General features: G+C 41.0%; 1 protein-coding gene across 2 annotated transcripts in view; it reads right to left on the bottom strand.

Moving 5' to 3' along the window:
• Positions 1–21,824, bottom strand: part of LOC121551715 (polypeptide N-acetylgalactosaminyltransferase 13) — a 113,891-nt gene that overhangs the window by 54,060 nt on the left and 38,007 nt on the right. For both annotated transcript variants that reach the window (XM_041864464.2, XM_041864456.1), the window contains exons 3-5: positions 7,766–7,934; positions 2,350–2,516; positions 1,677–1,884 (exon numbers count right to left, since the gene is read on the bottom strand). In XM_041864464.2, the coding sequence (XP_041720398.1) occupies positions 1,677–1,884; positions 2,350–2,516; positions 7,766–7,934 (544 nt within the window). The remainder of the gene's footprint in view (positions 1–1,676; positions 1,885–2,349; positions 2,517–7,765; positions 7,935–21,824) is intronic.

Here is a 21,824-nt window from a genome sequence, read left to right as displayed (position 1 = left end):
TGGCTGGCAGAGCCAATAGCATTAATTCATCCACTAAATGAATAATAAATGAATAAATCATTTACAAAGGTAATGGTCCGATATTTCTTCTGCTGACCACGCATTTCTACAGCGGTGGCATTATTCCTGGCTTCATTATGAGATTATTTCAATATTAGTCAATCATCGGCTGGTCCATTCTCATTATAAACATATACATTAGGTTAATAACAACAACCGGAGGTAACATATTGCATTAGTGAGAAGCTACTTACAGTCAAAGGAAATGTAATATATCCATGTAGATTATGACAATGACAATGTATGGATTTTACAGCAAATCTGAAGGCTGAAGGTAACCCTAAAACTGCATCCCAAATAACACCCTATTTCCTAGTGCACTACTTTTGACCAAGACCCATATAAGGTACTGCAGGGGGTCTGCGGCCAGATTACAAAATATATATATGTTTTAAACTTTTTTTATTTTTATTTGTTTACATAAAAACATTTCAATGAATATTACTAACAACAACAGATTAAACAAATTTTGAACAAGGGATCTGTGGAATAAGTTCAGAGGGTGTAATACAATAAGATGCAATATTATTAATCTACTTCTTTTTTTTTTACATAAAAGCTTTAAAACCGCAAAGTTTTCTCTCTGCTTCATGGGAAAATGTGTAGAATTGCAGGATATTACCTTTAAAGCTGCAACAACAAAACATCTCTCTGCCCCATGACAAAATGTGTTGAATTGAAGAAAATAAGCTTGAAAACTGCAACATTTTCTCTCCAATGCCAAGAGGCGTACCTTTAAAATGTTCATTACCAGTGTTTCATTGTCTGCTATAAGGTCAATTTAAGGAGAATTTTCCTATTTCTGAAGCAAATGTCGATTTTTGATGTGGTCCTCTGTAGCTCAGCTGGTAGAGCACGGTGCTTGTAACGCCAAGGTAGTGGGTTCGATCCCCGGGACCACCCATACACAAAAAAAATTATGCACGCATGACTGTAAGTCGCTTTGGATAAAAGCGTCTGCTAAATGGCATATTATTATTATGTTATACAGTAGAAGGGTCCAGACACTTTTTTTGTGATTTGGCTTACTTTTGTGAAACATACCCCAACTTACCCCAGTCACTTCCTCATTGCTCGTTGTGCAGTATCAGGGCATGCAAAATACATGAACAAAAGCTCCAGAAACACCCAAATATGTCCTTTTAGAAATGGAAACGCTCTCAGTATAGCAATGTAAGTCTTTAGATGTTGTACACATGAAATTGTGTCATTCCGAACGAGCCGCTTCTTCTACCAGCTGTGCTGCGCAGTCTGTGTCTGTGTACTATAGGGCCTGAACAGCTGCGTGGGGGAAACAGCGCGACTCGACCAAAATGGATTATAACATTGCTGATAAAGTTCTCAAAAACAAGCCAAATCGGAAAAAAAAGGGTCTGGACACTTCTATAACATGTCGCTTACATAGAGATTTACTTCAGACATAAAACAAAATATCCTTTAACATCAGATCAGTTTTCAGATGATACAGAAAATTGCATCCCACTGAGGCAGCAAGAACAGAACAGAGCGGAGATGATTTGCTACTAGCATCAGCACCACCATGTCTCTCCATTGCCGCCTGTTCTATTTACATTGAGAGGGGTGGTAGTGAAACTGAGCTCCACTGAGCTCCTTACCGGTCCTCTTTGATCCTGGCCAGCAGAGGCTCCAGCCAGCCCATGGTGCACTCACAGTGGGCATCCAGGAAGGTGATGACCTGTCCCCGTGTGGCCGCAGCCCCTCTCAGCCTTGCCCGGATCAGCCCCGTCCGCTGCTCCATCCGCAGGACCCGCACGGGAACCTCCAGGGTCCGACCATAGTTCTCCAGCTTCTTTCCCAAGAAGTCTGACAGAAGAGGAGAGGACACATCAGAGAGGACATGCTTCAAACTCCAGAAGAACTTCATTATTTGGTTATATTATCATCCAATACTAGGAACTGCATGAACTAATCCCAGATTGCCCCTTTAAACCCAGTAAAGCTAGTGAGTTGATGGGTTTATTTTATTTATTTAACCCTTATTTAACCCTTATTTACCAGGTAAGTTGACTGAGAACACATTCTCATTTACAGCAATGACCTGGGAAATAGTTACAGGGGAGAGGAGGGGGGATGAATGAGCCTATTGGAAGCTGGAGATGATTAGGTGGCCATGGTATGAGGGCCAGATTGGGAATTTAGCCAGGACACCAGGGTTAACACCCCTACTCTTACGATAAGTGCCATGGGCTCTTTTAGTGACCACAGAGAGTCAGGACACCCGTTTTAACGTCCCATCCGAAAGGTTTAGGCTGGACCCAGCTACAGTACCTCTCTCACTGGCGTCGTCCACCAGCAGGATCTCCTGCAGCAGGTGGCGTGGCGAGCGGTTGATGACACTGTGGACAGTGCGGAGCAGGGTGCTCCACGCCTCGTTGTGGAACACAATCACTATACTGGTGTTGGGGAGATCGTCCGTGTACACCTTGGTCTTGCAACTGATGGACAGACAACAAGAGCTCTGGTTAGGAGATCAAATGTGCTGCTACTCCTGACGCTTGTCTACAGTGGAATTCTATCAAGACTGAGCATAGTTGTGTGACATTTCTGTACATGCAGTATAGCCTACTATACGTGGTTGAGCATTCTCTCATTAGAGCACTGGAACAAAACAAACCGCTTGGAACAACAAAGCCAACATTGACAAGACTTTATCTGGTGCGCTCATCTGCATGCTGCTCCACCCACACAGGCTGTGTCCCAAATGGTACCCTATTCCTTCCATAGTGCACTACTTTTGACCAGGGACCATATAGGGAACTTCAGACAACAAACTTATATTCAATAGAATAAAATAAGAAGATTAAAGTACAAAAATAATGAGTATCAGAATAAAAACGTAAATAACAACAATAATGTCAATGACATCAACCATAACAAAACGTTCATTTGAGTTTGACTTGCCCTCAAAAATAAGTAATAAAATACTACAAACAGATAGAGCCGCAACAACCTCTTTGATTGAAGTGAGATAAATGACAAGTCCATTCCCTATATGGTGGAGCGGAGAGCAGGGTTATCCCATTCGCCCCACTACGGGTGACAGGACAGACTGACAGAATGGGGGTGACAGGACAGACTGACAGAATGGGGGCACCAGGGTAGCTAGAAACTAGCCACTGAACGAACATCTTATTTCTCTCAACTACTGGCTACTACACCACACAGCACTCTCTCACAAAAGTTCACATTTTTGCAAAGCCAAGCTTATTTTTTTATAACGTTCCAAGGGGTACTGCCAAGTCGTTTGAGGAAAATGTAGAGATACAATTAGTACAATTATGCAGCATTGCATAATTTAGATCTATTGTTGTTTGCTCTCCATTTTGTACAAATTCTTCAATATGGGACTCAAATTTCATTTACGTGGAATTGGTAATTAGATATGACTAAACGCATTATGCTTAGCACAATCCTGGTAGATGTGTCAAATGGAATGCATGCATGTGTTGAACATTTTCCTTTTGGTGATACCTTTATTAACTCAATTTTAAACCAATGTAAAAACCCATGGGGGACAGTCATACAATTGAGTGTCAAGGCAGTAGGCACCAATATACATTCAATATACAAACAATATAGACAATGTTTACAGCATTGGCATATGTTTTTATTCTCTGCTTCATTATTTATATAGTTGTATAGAAAATGGTCCTATTTTCCTCCAACATGAGAGACCTTGGACTGCAGTGCAGAGCAGTTTCTCAAGAACAGTTGATAAGTAATGTTCTGTAGGAATACATAAACATGAATCACTGCGATGTCTCCAGGAGAGATGACTGCCTCAAGATGAATGTGGGTCATGTTTCACACAAATTGCTCTTTGGGTTTTCATTATCTAGCTCTAGTAGGTCTTGGATGACAGTAAACAAAGCCCTTCTCCCATTCAGACTGTCACGGGTGATGTAAACGGCCGAAGATTGTGATGGATCCAACACGGCTAAAGAATAAGTCTAATATTCTTAAATTAGAGCAGTGGTGGCTGGTGGCACTTAAAATTCAGAGGACGAGCTCATTATAATCACTGGAACGTAATGAATGGCACGGTATGAAAAACATCAAACACATGGTTTCCATGAGTTAGATGCTGTTCCATTCATTCCATTCCAGCCATTACTATGGCCCTCGTCCCCTCACCAGCCATCATTGAATTACAGTCCGAGAACTTAAAAGGGGGTTTTCATCAAAGTTAACAAATTGGTTTAGTCTGGACTATATCAAAATGTTCTGTTGGATCTTAGTTACTTAAGTCTCTTATTGCTGTTAATACTCCGCCTGCGGCTGCTCCTAACATTAAAAGGAACCCCATGCTGTTATTCTCAACATTGTGCTGTCAGATGTGCTTCCTTGAATGTAACTGTTTCCATTGAATTTAGTTGAAGTCTCTAGACTAAAACAACAACTAGTGAAAAAGGCAGAAAGTAGATCCAAAATGTCAGCCCTTTGATAACAGGAACATGTTGCCATGTGAAGTGGGCAGAGTTGATGACTCAAGTCACATGACTTGGACTCGAGTCACAAATTGGATGACCTGAGACTTGATAGAAAATAAAATAACTTCAGACTTGACTTGGACTTGGAGCCTCAAGACTCAGGACTCAACTTTGACTTGAAACTGATGACGAAATTATCTGGCCAGATTTTGTAAAGTTTTGTCACTCACTTTGTGGCACATGCTTCGTTCACGTACTAGTCCGAACTAGGAAACGCTGAAATGTCCCACTTGCTAACTGGTTGTAGTTATACACATGCCGCGTTCAACTAATTACAAAGTCGGAAATTTCAGAGTTCCGACTAGCACGTGAACGCGGCAACAGACTAGTCTCCATAGATTACTCTCCACGCAGCCAAAGGCAGTAGCCGCAGCATCGCCCTTGCAAAAAAAACGTGCTACAGATTGGCTAGTGAAACGCACACTCGGCCCTTTGATTGTATCAGCAAACTGTCAATCAACACAGGTCTGGTGAGCTAGTGATCAGATTGTTGATTTGCTGTACAGCTATAGGATCAGGTGCAGCGCAAATGTCAAATTGTAGGGAGAGAGGATTGCCATAACAAATAAATATGTAGCTCCAAACACTGTTTGGTGATCAACAATATTAACTGTTTACTTCACACGTTTAAATGAATATGTGGTAAATCTATATTCCATCTAATCCTACAATCATTGGTAGCGTTCCATCATTCCATCCCCGTACCGTTTATTGCAACACTTAGACATTTCTGTTTCATACAATACATTTTAATTTCTTACCCAATGAGTGGGAAGTAAGTAAGTAGCCTTGCATGAGCCTTGGCTTGATGTACAAGTACACCCCGTGGACAGGACGCTACTCTATCGCAGGGCCTTACCCCCAATCTACACTGAACAAAAATGTAAACGCAACATGTAAAGTGTTGGTCCCATGTTTCATGAGCTGAAATAAAAGATCCCAGAAATTCTCCATACACACAAAAATCGTATTTCTCTCAAATGTTGTTTAGATCCCTGTTAGTGAGCATTTCTCCTTTGCCAAGATAATCCATTCACCTGACAGGTGTGGCATATTAAGAAGCTGATTAAACAGCATGAACATTACACAGGTGCACCTTGTGCTGGGGACAATAAAAGGCCACACTAAAATGTGCAGTTTTGTCACACAACACAATGCCACTGTTGTCTCAAGTTTTGAGGGAGCTTGCAATTGGCATGATTACTGCAAGAATATCCACCAGAGCTGTTGCCAGATAATTGAATGTTTATTTTTCTACCATAAGCCGCCTCCAACGTTGTTTTAGAGAATTTAGCAGTACATCCAACCGGCCTCACAACCGCAGACCACATGTATGGCGTCATGTGGGCGAGTGGTTTGCTGATGTCAACGTTGTGACATGGTGGCGGTGGGGTTATGGTATGGGCAGACATAAGCTATGGACAACGAACACAGTTGCATTTTATCAATAGCAATTTGAATGCACAGAGATACTGTGACGAGATCCTGAGGCCCATTGTGATGCCCATATTTTTAAAGGTATCTGTGACCAACACATGCATATCTGTATTCCTAGTCATGTGAAATCCATAGAATAGGGCCTAATGAATTTATTTCAATTGACTGATTTCCTTATATGAACTGTAACTCAGTAGAATCTTTGAAATTGTTGTATTTATATTTCTGTTCAGTATGTCTCCTTAATCCTGAGTGCAAGCAGATATGCATCAGGTCCCATTTTTACAGTCTTTGGTATGACTCGGCCAGGGACTGAACTCACACCCTTCCAACCACAAGGCCACTGAGTTGGTGCGATGTTTATTGTGCACATGAACGTTGAGGTAGAAGTTCTGTTTATTTAATTTATGTATGGTTTCCTTTGTTCATATTTCACGGGTTATGTTGGAGTTCCGTGTGTCTATTGGTGCTTTCAAGACAACTGGGAACTCTGAAAAAAAACTAGGTCAAATCATGATGTCAGTGATCTTCAGGTCGGAAAGTCTGAGCTTTCGACTTGGAATTCCAAGTTGGATGACCATTCAAAACTATTTTTCCCAGTTGGTGCTCGTTTTGTTCCGAGTTCCCAGTTGTCTTGAACACACCGAAGTCGGAAGTCTGAGATTTCCGAGTTCCCAGTTGTTTTGAACACGGCATGTGTCCTATGGCTCTGACATTTTGGTTGCGCGTGTGTCCCTCAGTGTGTATTGAAATAGGCTATGTGGCCTGCGCGACACGCTTTGGATAAGAATCAATTATTGTTCCATGTATTAATGGTGAGGAAATATCATTAATAATCATTAAGTCTGATTAAGAAGAATGTACCAATGGATGTGGAAAATGCCTTTTACATCGTAGAAACAGTTTATTAGTTGTAATTGCTAATTGGGTAATTGTATTGTCCTGGGAGGGGCCAAGTGCTAATATGTACCTGTTTGAGGTCCTGTTAGATAGATTTGATTTGGTTTCTCAAGGGGAGGCTGTGCAGTCTTGCCCTCTACCTGTGTCCATTCAGATAGGACAGGTTAAGCCTGTTACTGACGCTATATCCTTTGGGCTATTGCCCGTGTATATTTGGTAAACCTACTCATATATATATTTTGCATGGTATGGTGCTTTCACCATTGGATCAACAAGACCTGTAAATAAATCTACACTGAGTACGTCAACCTGCCTTGCCTTTTGCTGATTTAATTCCTTTACAACTACTACAAGGTCCCTATTTTACAATTACATAATCAAATGTGTTGTAGACAAAATAATGAAAAGGGCTGTCTGTAAGCCTAAAAAAATTGACAGAGATTTGTAGTTGAAGAAGTCATTGCATGTATAGATTTTTTTTTAAACGTATCTTGAGACTTGACTTGAAAAAACGTGTGACTCAACTCGTCTTGACTAGCTCTTAAAATACACGACATGGACTCGAGACTCAACCCGTTCTATTTGGGACTCGACTTGAGACTCAGACCTTGTGACTTGCTTATGACTAGAATAATAGTGACTTGGTCCCAGCGGTATCAAAGCTTCTGAGAGGTAGTATGAAAATGTATGCATTCACTAACTGTAAGTCGCTCTCGATAAGAGCGTCTGCTAAATGACAACAACAAAAAAGTAGTAGTGGAAGGTTACAGGGTTGTTAGAGTGGGTGGTGCGTGCCGTGCTGAGTAAAGAGGTCAGTAGTGCAATATAGTGTGTGTCTGGGAAAAGGTCAAGCTCACCCGTCCAGTCTCACATCCGGCAGACTCCTGTTGAGAGCAATCATGTCACTGGCCATCAGATTGAACTGGTTAATCTTAAAGAGCTCCTTCATTTTCTCCTGCTCGTCCTTTGCAATAACCACCGCCTTCCCCATCTCCCCTGGGCCCTCGTGGGTCCGCAATATGACCGCTGCAATACAATGGGGAGAAATGTTACATATTTTATACTCACTATGTGATTTTGCAGTTATTTCATTGGGAGTGGGAGGTCACACATATAACTTCAGCTACCGAAGAAGAAGAAATCTGTTAAATGCAACTAGATCTATTTTATTGTATCTATTAATAAAGGTACAGTACTGTGGAAAGTGGATTAACTTAAAATGAACCGTGAGCAAATTAACCATGGTATAGAGTGTGTCTAACAGAGAAAGACTGGCCTCAGATCAGTGTGAGATAGAATATAGCCACATTATCAACCTTTGAATGCTGAGGCCATTAAAATGTCCCAAACAGCCAATGAAATACTGATCAGTCTGACACTGATGCAGCTTCCCCAAGTATTCTGGATCCATTAACCATGCTTCTACTCTCAGGGCCGGATTACCGAACGGGCACACAGGGCATGTGCCCCGGGGCCCCCAACCTCCAGTGGGCCCCCTGGAGGAAATTAGCTTTAAAACGGCTAAATTCTTTCTCAGCCTCATGGCAAAATGTGTAGAATAGCAGGAAATTAGCTTTAAAACTGCAACATTTTCTCTTAGCCTCATGACAAAATGTGTAGAATAGCATTATAAAACCACACTTTTTATCAACATAAAATGTGTTGAAATGCAGGAAGTTAGCCGTTTTTCCCCCAAAAGGTTGGTGCCCGAGGCCCCAAATGCGGTAGTCCGGCCCTGACTACTCTTATCATCTGCAATACAGTCATGCCCCCTGCCCCCCATCCCCCTGAAAAAAAGTCAAACTATAAAAAATATTTGAATTTCCTACTAGCACAGACTTTGCTGATAACCTCTCACTTTAGGAAAAATTTACTTACTATGACTGTGATATGTGGTTGTCTCACCTTGCTGACTTAAGATGAATGCACTAACTGTAAATCGCTGAAGATAAGGTCTGCTCAAAGACTAAAATGTCAAGCATCATCTAAGCCTGTTGGAAAATCCCATATTTGTCCAGAGACTTAGGGCTATCCCTCCTCTCTCTCATTGATGAATGAGGAAGGAGAGCATTACAACAGCTGCCCTCTGTATTGTTAAGAAATATCAGCTCATATATCTGATCACTCAGCATTACTGAGGATCCATTAAAGCTCTGAGAACAGCGGCACCATCCCAAGCTGCATCTGTTGCACACCGCTCCACCCTGCTTCACAATGATCCAAAGGTAAATAACCTCAGTTGATTTATGCTCCGATCTCCAATTATCTCTTAAAGCAGAGTGATTTCCATGGGGGACAATTCACATGAGAGAGAGAGAGAGAGAGAGAGTCTCCAGACCTTAATCCCATAAAAAATCTGTGGACGGAACTGAAGGTTCGAGTTGCCAAACGTCAGCCTCGAAACCTTAATGACTTGGAGAAGATCTGCAAAGAGGAGTGGGACAAAATCCCTCCTGAGATGTGTGCAAACCTGGTGCCCAACTACAACATTTTAGTCATTTAGCAGAAGCTGTTATCCAGAGCGATTTACAGGAGCAATTAGGATTAAGTGCCTTGCTCAAGGGCACATCAACAGATTTTTCACCTAGTCGGCTCGGGGATTAGAACCAGCGACCTTTCGGTTACTGGCACTACGCTCTTAACCACTAAGCTACCTGCCGCCTACAAGAAACGTCTGACCTCTGTGATTGCCAACAAGGGTTTTGCCACCAAGTACTAAATCATGTTTTGCAGAGGGGTCAAATACTTATTTCCCTCATTAAAATGCAAATCAATTTATTACATATGTTTTTCTGGATTTTTTTGTTGTAATTCTGACTCTCACTGTTAAAATAAACCTACCATTAAAATTATAGACTGATCATGTCTTTGTCAGTGGGCAAACGTACAAAATCAGCAGGGGATCAAATCATTTTTTCCCTCACTGTACTACAAAGCAGGATTAATGAGTTAGCCAGCTAACTTTGATAAACAACCAAAAATATTTTCAGGTTGTTGAGTCAATTAGCCCAAGCCCATTTCAAGCTTTTATTTGTACAAAAAAATCAGAATATTTAGGCAAGTCAGCTGGCTAACTCATTGATTCTGCTTTGTAGCATACCCCTCTGCTCAACAGTATCCTCGGGCTTAGAAATAACAAGACTTTGGTATCTGCCCTTTCTCTGGCTCTTCAGCTCAACAAACACATCATTGACCCCCTGACATGGTCCACGGCCAAAGTAACTATATCCTAAGGCCCATAGGTCTTATGCCCTAGTCCTGTCCATTGACTTTGTCAGCAATTATATTATAGGGTCTTCACACTCATATATAATGGGTCTGTAGAGACATGGTCAATAGTGTTGAGCTAAAACAAGAGTGCTCTATTATTTCAATCCTGTTTCCTGTGAACCATATCTTTACAGTTTTGGGGGGGACATAAATAACGGAGATCAATTAGCCTACCTAAACTTTTGTTAGTTATTAAATATGTATTTTAAATTGAAAAATAAGTATGAATTAGGGGTGTGAACGTTTAAACAATTATCCTTAACGTTAAGAAAAACATAATTAAAAGGACAGTGCAGTTATAGCAAAACATTATTTTCCGTCTTATAGCCTAACTAGACTATATGGCTATAAAGGCCTGTGGAAAGTCGTGTAATTTAAATTAAACCAGCGAGGAAGAGGCAAACTTTAGGCTACTTTGGTGAATTTGCGAGGCATGCAAGACCATTAGGCATTGCGAACTGCAAGACATATGCGCATGGTTCTGCCTGCTCCTCCTCTCTCTCCCTCGTGCTGGCCTGCCTGCTCTTTCTCTTCGCTAATGACGCAAGTGTTTCTGTTGCGTGTAGAATATCCTAGTTAGGCTATTCATGTGACCGATGTTGCCGGGATACAGAGGTATCTTCAGGCCAGTCTTGCGAGCACGGGGTAGGCTACTCTTCGTTGCTGAGTGGGTGGGGGTGTTTTTGTCTCATAATATGAAATGACAATAGGCTACCGGTATAGCCTGTATCGATTACCCTTTTCAAATATAATGGTATGTGGCCTCTTGAAAGCGCCTCAGCCACGTCATGTTTGTTTGTCTGTTACGGTAGGCTATACTATGGCTTTGAAACGCTGACACGAAACCTTCTCTGGAGACATGAATGGCATTTTACTTGTCTGTTAAGTAATGCCGCTTCTGAACCGGGACTAACTTCCATCACTAGGCGACCATAACTGTCAATCCTAGCCTGCCTGCTACCTGCGCGCAGACCACCACTCTTTCCCCCACCAAAAAAGCACATCTAGCTACCCTATCATAAAAAAAAACTGCATAAACAACACAGCAGGACATCAATCAACAACATTTATTGTTGTCAGGGAAACAATAGAACATTGTATGCCGGAGCAGAATTCTACTGTCTGAAAAGGTACAGACGCTTCTGATGCAGCACTTTTTTTAATTGTCTGAAAAGTTATGTTACTGTAGCTGTGTTCTATGTCTGTAAAGGGTTGCGGTAGACATAACTTCAGTGCCCGGCCCTTGCGGTCATACATAGGTAGGACCGTTATTCTGCATTGTGAATTGACGTGGAATTGTAAGATCTTTTTGTCGTTTTAACGGAAAACCGATTTTTTTAAATGGCCATTTAAACATTACGAAAATGTTTCCATTTGTCACATTCCTAGTATAAATACAGTATTGCAATCCACAAGTAACAGTGATATGTTTATTGCAACTATGTAAGTCATCATTTTAGATTTAGTTTTCCATTTCAAAAGAACCGTGCTCTTTGGTTTTCATCAGCAGTTCCCAATGTGGTTTTCAGATTCAAATTGGACTCATTAATTCTCTAAAGAAAGGCTGGGTAGCCTGCTTATAAAGAGCGAGCAAAAGCTCAATCCAGGTGGGAGATCACATTGATCTGCAGGCGGCTCTGATTATATTATCTGATTATCTTAGCTTGGTTTCCAACATCCTCAAGCCGTTTCTATGCTTAATTTACCTTGTAGAGGAGAGTGGAAGGGGAGTTTGGCCTGTGCAAGGTTGGTGAGTTAGAGACTGGATGCATCTCAAATGGCACCCTAGTCCCTATATAGTGCACTACTTTTGACCAAGCACCATAGGGCTCTGGCCAAAAGTAGTGCACACTATAAAGGGAATAGGCTGCCCTATTCTTCGGGGCATGGATTCTTCGGGGCATGGACTCTACAAAGTGTCGAAAGCATTCCACAGGGATGCTGGCCCATGTTGACTCCAATGCTTCCCATAGTTTGTGCCAAATTGGCTGGATGTCCTTTGGTTGGTGGACCATTTTTGATACACACAGGAAACTGTTGAGTGTGAAAAACCCAGCATCGTTGCAGTTCTTTACACAAACTGGTGCGCCTGGCACCTACTACCATATCCCGTTCAAAGGCACTTAAATATTTTGTCTTCCCCATTCACCCTCTGGATGGCACACATTCACAATCCATATCTAAATTGTCTCAAGGCTTAAAAATCCTTCTTTAACCTGTCTCCTCCCCTTCATCTACACTGATTGAAGAGGATTTTAAAAGTGACATCAATAAGGGATCATAGCTTTCACATGGATTCCCCAGGTCACTCTGTCATGGAAAGAGCAGGTATTCATAATGTTTTGGACACTCAGTGTAGACGCTGTGTTTTTGGGGCAGCTCCCCTCCTCCTCCTGTCCTTCCTCTCTCTCCCTTGCCTCCTTCTTCCCTGTTTGACACAGTTGGCAGAATAGAGGCTTGTAATTTTCATCATAGGTACACGTCAACTATGACAGACAAAATGAGAAAAGAAAATCCAGAAAATCACATTGTAGGATTTTTAATGAATTTATTTGCAAATTATGGTGGAAAATAAGTATTTGGTCAATAACAAAAGTTTCTCAATACTTTGTTATATACCCTTTGTTGGCAATGACACAGGTCAAACGTTTTCTGTAAGTCTTCACAAGGTTTTCACACACTGTTGCTGGTATTTTGGCCCATTCCTCCATGCAGATCTCCTCTAGAGCAGTGATGTTTTGGGGCTGTCGCTGGGCAACACGGACTTTCAACTCCCTCCAAAGATTTTCTATGGGGTTGAGATCTGGAGACTGGCTAGGCCACTCCAGGACCTTGAAATGCTTCTTACGAAGCCACTCCTTCGTTGCCCGGGCGGTGTGTTTGGGATCATTGTCATGCTGAAAGACCCAGCCACGTTTCATCTTCAATGCCCTTGCTGATGGAAGGAGGTTTTCACTCAAAATCTCACGATACATGGCCCCATGCATTCTTTCCTTTACACGGATCAGTCGTCCTGGTCCCGTTGCAGAAAAACAGCCCCAAAGCATGATGTTTCCACCCCCATGCTTCACAGTAGGTATGGTGTTCTTTGGATGCAACTCAGCATTCTTTGTCCTCCAAACACGACGAGTTGAGTTTTTACCAAAAAGTTATATTTTGGTTTCATCTGACCATATGACATTCTCCCAATCCTCTTCTGGATCATCCAAATGCACTCTAGCAAACTTCAGACGAGCCTGGACATGTACTGGCTTAAGCAGGGGGACACGTCTGGCACTGCAGGATTTGAGTCCCTGGCGGCGTAGTGTGTTACTGATGGTAGGCTTTGTTACTTTGGTCCCAGCTCTCTGCAGGTCATTCACTAGGTCCCCCGTGTGGTTCTGGGATTTTTGCTCACCGTTCTTGTGATCATTTTGACCCCACGGGGTGAGATCTTGCGTGGAGCCCCAGATCGAGGGAGATTATCAGTGGTCTTGTATGTCTTCCATTTCCTAATAATTGCTCCCACAGTTGATTTCTTCAAACCAAGCTGCTTACCTATTGCAGATTCAGTCTTCCCAGCCTGGTGCAGGTCTACAATTTTGTTTCTGGTGTCCTTTGACAGCTCTTTGGTCTTGGCCATAGTGGAGTTTGGAGTGTGATTGTTTGAGGTTGTGGACAGGTGTCTTTTATACTGATAACAAGTTCAAACAGGCGCCATTAATACAGGTAACGAGTGGAGGACAGAGGAGCCTCTTAAAGAAGAAGTTACAGGTCTGTGAGAGCCAGAAATCTTGCTTGTTTGTAGGTGACCAAATACTTATTTTCCACCATAATTTGCAAATAAATTCATTAAAAATCCTACAATGTGATTTTCTGGATTTTCTTTCTCAATTTGTCTGTCATAGTTGACGTGTACCTATGATGAAAATTACAGGCCTCTCTCATCTTTTTAAGTGGGAGAACTTGCACAATTGGTGGCTGACTAAATACTTTTTTTCCCCACTGTAATGTGGTCGGAATTATGTATTTCTATTATGTATTATTATTTTTTTTATATAATTATGCGTTTCTGTTTTGAAGCTGTCTAGACTAGAGGACCTTCTTTATGGGAGGAGCTACTCAGTCCTACTGTACACCCAGCTAGCACAGAATGTTCTGGGAACCAACATTTGTTAGCTGGGCAGTAGCTACATAATGTTGACATGCTGACTCTACATATACATAATTGATTAATCAAATCAATAAGCTATTTCTTTAGTGAGTAGGAGATTTCGGTAACTACTGTATACTTCTGATGTCTGTTACAATGGCTTATCCATTACCAAACGCTTACCCTCATGCACAGCTTTCATTGAATCCCATGCCCAATGGAAACTTTTATATGTTGTGTTTGAAAGAATGGCGCTGCTTTGGAAAGCGGCCATTTTACGGGCTCCTGACCAATTGTGCTATTTTCTATATTATACATATTTTTGTACATAATGTTTCCGCCATCGTTTCCTATGACCGAAAAGAGCTTCTGGACATCAGAACAGCTATCACTAACCTCAATTTGGACGAGGACTTCTACTTCAATAAGTCGGAGGCAAAACACATATTGATTATCCCAGACCAGGCCCAAATCCCCAACACTCATAGAAGGAGAAGACGGCTCTATAGAGGCCGGGGTGCAGGCACCTTGATGAGTCAAACTACAGCGGCGAGTGAATAAATCGCCTCTACCCTCTGTTCTATTGGTAAATATGCAATTGCTGTAAATAAACTGGACGAGAGCCGTTCGAGACTATCCTATCAATGGGACATTAAGAACTGTAATATACTATGCTTCTCGGAGTCATGGCTGAACAAGGACATGGATAATATACATCTAGCTGTTTTTTATATGCATCGGCAGGACAGTACGTACCTCATGATAAGCTGTAGACCATACTATTTTCATCTGTATTTTCATAGCTGTCTATTTACCACCACAAACCGATGCTGGCACTAACACCACACTCAATGAGCTGTACAGGCCCATAGGCAAACAAGAAAATGCTAATCCAGAGGCGCCGCTCCTAGTGGCCAGTGATTTTAATGCAGGAAAACTGAAATCTGTTTTACGTCATTTCTACCAGCATGTCACCTGTGCAACTAGAGGGGAAAAAACTCTAGATCACCTTTATACCACACACAGAGACTCATACAAAGCTCTCCCTCGCCCTCCATTTGTCAAATACGACCATAACTCTTCCTGATTCCTGCTTACAACCAAAAACTCAAACAGGAAGTACCAGTGAAGCGCTCAATACAGAAGTGGTCCCATCAAATCAAATGCTATTTGCCACATTCTCCGAATACAACAGGTGTAGACCTTACAGTGAAATGCTTACTTACAAGCCCTTAACCAACAATGCAGTTCTAAGAAAAATAAGTGTTAAGTAAAAAATGTATAAGTAAAAACAAAAAATAATTAAAGAGCAGCAGTAAAATAAAATAACAGTAGGGAGGCTATATACAGACGGTACCGGTACAGAGTCAATGTGCGGGGGCACACGTTAGTCGAGGTAATTGAGGTAATATGTACATGTAGGTAGAGTTAAAGTGACTATGAATAGATAATAAACAGAGAGTAGCAGCAGCGTAAAAGATGGGGTGGGGTGAGGGGACAATGCAAATAGTCAGATGAAGTGGATGCTAAGCTACAGGACTGTTTAACTAGCACAAACTGGAATATGTTTCGGGATTCATCCGATGGCATTGAGGAGTTTACCACATCAGTCACCGGCTTCATTAATAAGTGCATCAACAACGTCATCCTCACAGTGACCATACATTTACATTTTAGTCATTTAGCAGACGCTCTTATCCAGAGCGACTTACAGTTAGTGAATACATATTATTATTACTATTATTTTTTTTTTTCATACTGGTCCCCCGTGGGAATCGAACCCACAACCCTGGCGTTGCAAACACCATGCTCTATCAACTGAACTACATCCCTGCCGGCCATTCCCTCCCCTACCCTGGACAACGCTAGGCCAATTGTGCGCTGCCCATGAGTCTCCCGGTCGCGGCCGGCTGCGACAGAGCCTTGATTCAAACCAGGATCTCTAGTGGCACAGCTAGCACTGCGATGCAGTGCCTTAGACCACTGCGCCACTCAGGAGACTGTATATATCCTAACCAGAAGCCATAGATTAAGACAACATCTGTACTGAGCTAAAGGCTAGAGCTGCCGCTTTTGAGGATAGGGAAACTAATCCGGACGCTTATAAGAAATCCCGCTACGCCCTCCGACGAACCATCAAACAGGCAAAATGAAAATACAGGACTAAGATAAATCCTCCTACACCGGCTCTGATGCTCATTGGTTGTGGCAGGGCTTGCAAACTATCACGGATTACAAAGGGAAACCCGGCCGAGAGCTGCCCAGTGACGCAAGCCTACCAGATGAGCTAAATGCATTCTATGCTCACTTCGAGGCTATGGATGATTTTCAAGTACATATGTTGTAGAATTAAAAACCTATATGCCTTAAAATGTTTATGGATTGAGAACCAGTTGAAGGGTTAATACAGAGCAGAGACATTTATGTGTTTTTCATAAACTCCCTGCAGCTGGTCTGGGTATGTCAATGACGTGATGGAGATACAACTCCTCGTGATGGCTGTGTGGAGATTGGAGTAACAATGGAACTAGTGTTATCATTTCTTTGTGCTTATGACCTTATGACCTGACACATGGCCACATGCACATAATCTCAAGGGCCAGGGAGGATGATAAATGATAAATGTATGTGGTTGAGAATGGGTTATGGATGACATGTTTAAATCATGTTTAAGTATTAATGGATATGTTTTATAATGTGTTATGAAATGATAATGGTGAAACAGAATGAACATAATTGATACTTTGTACTCCAGATGCATGCCTAGATAGTGAATATAGTCAATACAGAGTGTGATTGTTCTTTAACGTACGTATGTACATCATTTTTTGAGTCATGCCACTAATAAGATACAGAGGCCCCACTTAGAGAAGCGCAAGTAGCCCTCGTGAGTAGCCAACATGTGATACTGAAAGATGCTATTCATTCACATAGGGAGGAACTATCAGCTGTATCAGTGTGGCTATGCATGTGTCTGTATAAAAAGGAGCACTCCGGTTCAGGACAAGCAGTTGTTGCTCCATGGAGCAAGCTCGGCTTTGTTATGCAAATAATAAAAGTCTAAATTCACAAGTTCCAGTCTCTTGAGAAATATTTTTAAGTTGACTACTTTTTGAGTCAAATATTTCTACGACATAATTGGCGAGCTTTGCCAGGAGTTGAAAAATAGGGACCAGAGACGGTATACATCTGCAGTTGTGAAACGGCTTGGACGGACCATACAAACAAAAGCGGCCGCTTTTAACAGGTAAGCCAAGTTCTTACTTATATAGTATAACGTTTGTGTGGTCCGATCCGGGGCTCGGCAACATCTAAAGAAATACCAAAGTAGGTCTCTCCAAATTTAAGAACCAGAACATTAGAGGCTAGGAGCTTTTGAATTTAAGAATACATGTCGATATCACTCTGTTGTTTGTCTGAACCGTCTGTTCAATTGATTTGATTCATTTGATTCATTTGATTCATTTGATTCATTTGATTCATTTGATTTATCTTGCTGATCGCTCTGTCTGGGTCATTTCGACACGGGCGGCTGTCCAGCTGGTTGAGCGATCAGACAATAACATGTTAAAAAGACCTACAGATACCGCTCTAGACGTGTAGTGGAAGTGAATCGTCTTGAGGACTGCTTAGGTAGGCGAAATCCTGTGCAATAACGCTCTTTCTCTGTGTCGTGAAAGTGTATCAGAGAAAGAGGGCCGAATTTACAGGTCGCTTAGGAAAGCGTAGTAGAAGTCCAGGTGTGTAGAGGAAGTGTAACACCTGGGCTAAATAAATAGAAATCCTGTGGATACCGCTTTGGAGAGCTAAAATTAGCACTCCAGAGGTCTGAACGGGCAGGTGGCTAGCTAAATTTGGGACCTACGGTACCGCTCTAATGAGGAATTCATTGTTAGAGGTCTGCTCGGGTAGGTAGGGCATCATCCTGTGTTGTGGTGATGCCAAAATTAGGTAGGGTCGATCAGGTAAAAAAGTTAGGTCATCCGGCGTAGGTGACAGCATAAATTGGAGTAACACCGGTCATCCTGAGTAGGTGAACGGGTTAAATAGCTACAAGGGCTTCAAAATATTGAGAAAGTGTTAAATAGAGTAGGTCTGCTCATCTCGTATGGGTGAATGGGTTGCTTGGGCGGCTGTGAGTCATTCAACTGTCTGATTCATTTGGGCACAAGTGGCTGCTCATCTGTATGAATGAGAATAATAAGAAATCCTGCAGATAACAGCTTATTTTCTGTGTTGAGGAGAGAAGCTGTGTTTGAGGTTGTTTGAAGTGTCGGTGTTTGGTGGAGAAAGGTTGGCGCACCTTTCCTGGACCGTTGTTTGAGTATAACCTGGTAGGAAGGACGCACCCGGTCTCACACCAAGAGAGGAAGAGTGAATGGTGCGTGGATATTCATTGACCAACTGAGTGTAGAAAAATTCACGTTACCAGGAGGGGTAGAATAAATCCTGTTGGAGGAACAGGTCACGTGTACCGGTGTGGTCATATGACGTCTATGCGTTGTATTTTGATAAATCTTTTAGGGTATGTTTCTGACATTATATTTAGAAACTTTAGAGGTGATGTAGTATTATGATAAATTGACTACAGTAAAATAATAACTAGGATAGGGTTAACATTCCAAATTTGGGCCCTTTGATAGAATAAAATATTCCTGTAGGTTATACAAATAGTAATTAAGGGCGTTTGAGAACAACATTGTATAAATATGGAATAAGAGTGGTATAATGATGTAAATTAGTTGCACTCTGAAGTTTGAATGATGAGATATAGAGGTGTGTTTGATAATTATATATACGTTGGAATAATACGCTTTTCTTGTAAATTATATCTTGGAGTTTCGTACAACAATGCCTGTCATATAATTTTGTAAGATCAGGGAATAGTGACCAGCATATATGATTCTGGGAGGATTCTATGACTGAGGGGAAGGATTTAGGAAATTTGTTGTTCATTCCACTGAGACTAGATTGTGATTAACAGATAGTGGCAATAAAGAATAATTAGAAACATTAATGGTTTGGTAGATATGAATATATTGGAATATAATGAATTTTATGTGAGTGTGATTTAATACGAGGGATTGGATAAAATTATAGGTGTTGACTTGCCCAAACACGTAGACGTACGTGGAAATGGGAGAGAGTACATAGGACATGTGGTAGAATTAAGCATTATAATAAACTATCTATTATTTCAGAAGCAGAGGTAAGATAGTCAAGGAATTTTTGTATATTAGGGGAAAATATAATTTATTTGGTTAGGTCGTTAGATCTGTTTCCAAATCAATGAATGTGGGGTTTGACTTGTTGACTGCTAAGTTGATTACGTTGAGCGTGTGAGATCTGTGTCCTTCAAAGCTATTTTCTGATAAAGTGTGGTATGTGCCAGATACTAAAACTACTGACCATTATCATTGAAATAAAGGAGGATTAACTTGTCTTTTCAATAAAGCATAGATTCTGCATCGCTGAACATAGTCTAGGTTTTCTAAGTATAGTTTAGCTATAGTTGTGGGTTGTTTAGATTGAAGGAACATTCAGGATAAGACTGGACGATCTAGTAGCCTGAGTCTTTTCAGACTGAAGGACTCACTTATTCAACAGGAAAGGAGGAGTGTCTATAGTCTAAATCAGAAAGGACAGTAACATTTGAATAGCGGACTGGCAATTTGGATAAGAGATTTGGCCATCATTTGAATTGTTTAGGTAGACTGGAATGAAAGTAAGGTATTATAATAGTATGAATATAAATATATTATTAGTTATTGTTGGGATGTGAATAGACTTTACTAATGCCATGAATTAGTTTCCGGTTAAAAGAGAGTCATACTTGCTTGACTGTATCGAGCTGAAGGAGATATTTGAAGCAAGTTTGAATAGCTGGATGGAAAACATTTATTTGACAAAATTCTAATTGTTATTACTTTATTCTATGGTTTGCGTGACATCAGTAATGTATGCGAATAGTTGGTGAATTGTAGAATGATAATGTATTTTCGTTACGTGAACTAGGGGATGCAAGGAGCTTTGGCTATTATGCTGAGTGAATAGTACCAATTTATAGTGGGTTCTAGATTTGTTAAATAAACAAACGTATATTTTAAACTAAAGTAATGCAATAGGCTACAATTATAACATTATCAGAAAAAGGCACTATACGCTCATCTGTGGTCTTCTGTAGCTCAGTTGGTAGAGCACGGTGCTTGCAACGCCAGGGTTGGGTGTTCGATTCCCAAGGGGGGCTAGTATAAGTATGATAATGTTGTTTGGAATAAGAGCATCTGCTAAAATATTAACGGGTATGGAGAGGAGAGTACGTGGTAGTCATTGAATAAGGTTTTGCTAGATTAAACGAGTGACAATGGTGGAATATGTCTATAGATAAATTGGATTGTGATAAATGGATGATTTCAATATATGATGGTAAACTACAGCAAGTGTTTGGTGTTACTTGTAGCTTACTTAAAAAGGATAGTTAATTCATTCTGATAATGGCGGAGTGATGGTTTAATTGCGTGGCTATGATTTTAGTTGATTACAAGAGAAATAGGATATAGTTTACGACGCATGGAGAAGTGAATGTCTTATATGGTAATAGATCAACTGAACCAAACATGACGTTACTATGGCAATTTAGCATGGTTAATGTTGTTAAGTTCGTTTTTAAACCCTATGATAGAGGTAAATGCAGAACGCTGTTTGAAAGTGTGTTTTATTAGGTCTGCTAGTAAAAATGGAAGAATTTCCATTTTTGTCTGTGGGTGTTAAATATAATAAAAATATAATATAATATGCCATTTAGCAGACGCTTTTATCCAAAGCGACTTACAGTCGTGCGTGCATACATTTTTGTGTATGGTGTTAACATTGGGGCTTGCTGAAACGTGAGAGCGCTATAAGGGGCATTATGGGTTAAGTTAGGTGTACAAGGATCGCATATTTTGTAGGAAGTCATAGGAGGTTGAATATTATGACTGTAAGTCACTTTGGATAAAAGCGTCTGCTAAATGGCATATTATTATTATTATTATTATCGGCAGGAAATTGCTAGCTAGTTAGCGGTGAGAGCTAGTGCGGTTTTCGTTGGGTGACGTCACTTGCTCTATGAACTGGAAGTAGATGCTTTGTGTGGCATTGGTGGAGCGACGGGTAACGGTGCTTCGATGGTGAATGTTGTCGATGTGTGCAGAGGGTCCCTGGTTCGAATCCAGTAAGGGACAGAAAGCAAATCTTTTACATTGATGTGAATTACTGGTTTCATTGATAACATTATAGGAAAGATGTTGTCCTACCAATCCATGTTGGATAGGATAACATAGTAATTAAAATTGCATATTGGTGAATTGGATGTTTTATTGGTTTTTACTATAAATATAAAATAATTTGTCATCTGTTGAGGTACCGTTATGAGGGAAATTAGCGGTAGAGTATGATAGATATTGTAGCGGGTTTAAAAAATAAGTTAATTGGGTGATGAGACAGGTTGACTTGATGTTGAATGGGATTGTTTA

Source organism: Coregonus clupeaformis, chromosome 4 (genome assembly GCF_020615455.1).
Source record: "Coregonus clupeaformis isolate EN_2021a chromosome 4, ASM2061545v1, whole genome shotgun sequence".
Classification (NCBI taxonomy): Eukaryota; Metazoa; Chordata; class Actinopteri; order Salmoniformes; family Salmonidae; genus Coregonus; species Coregonus clupeaformis.
This window is presented reverse-complemented; position numbering and strand designations above follow the sequence as displayed.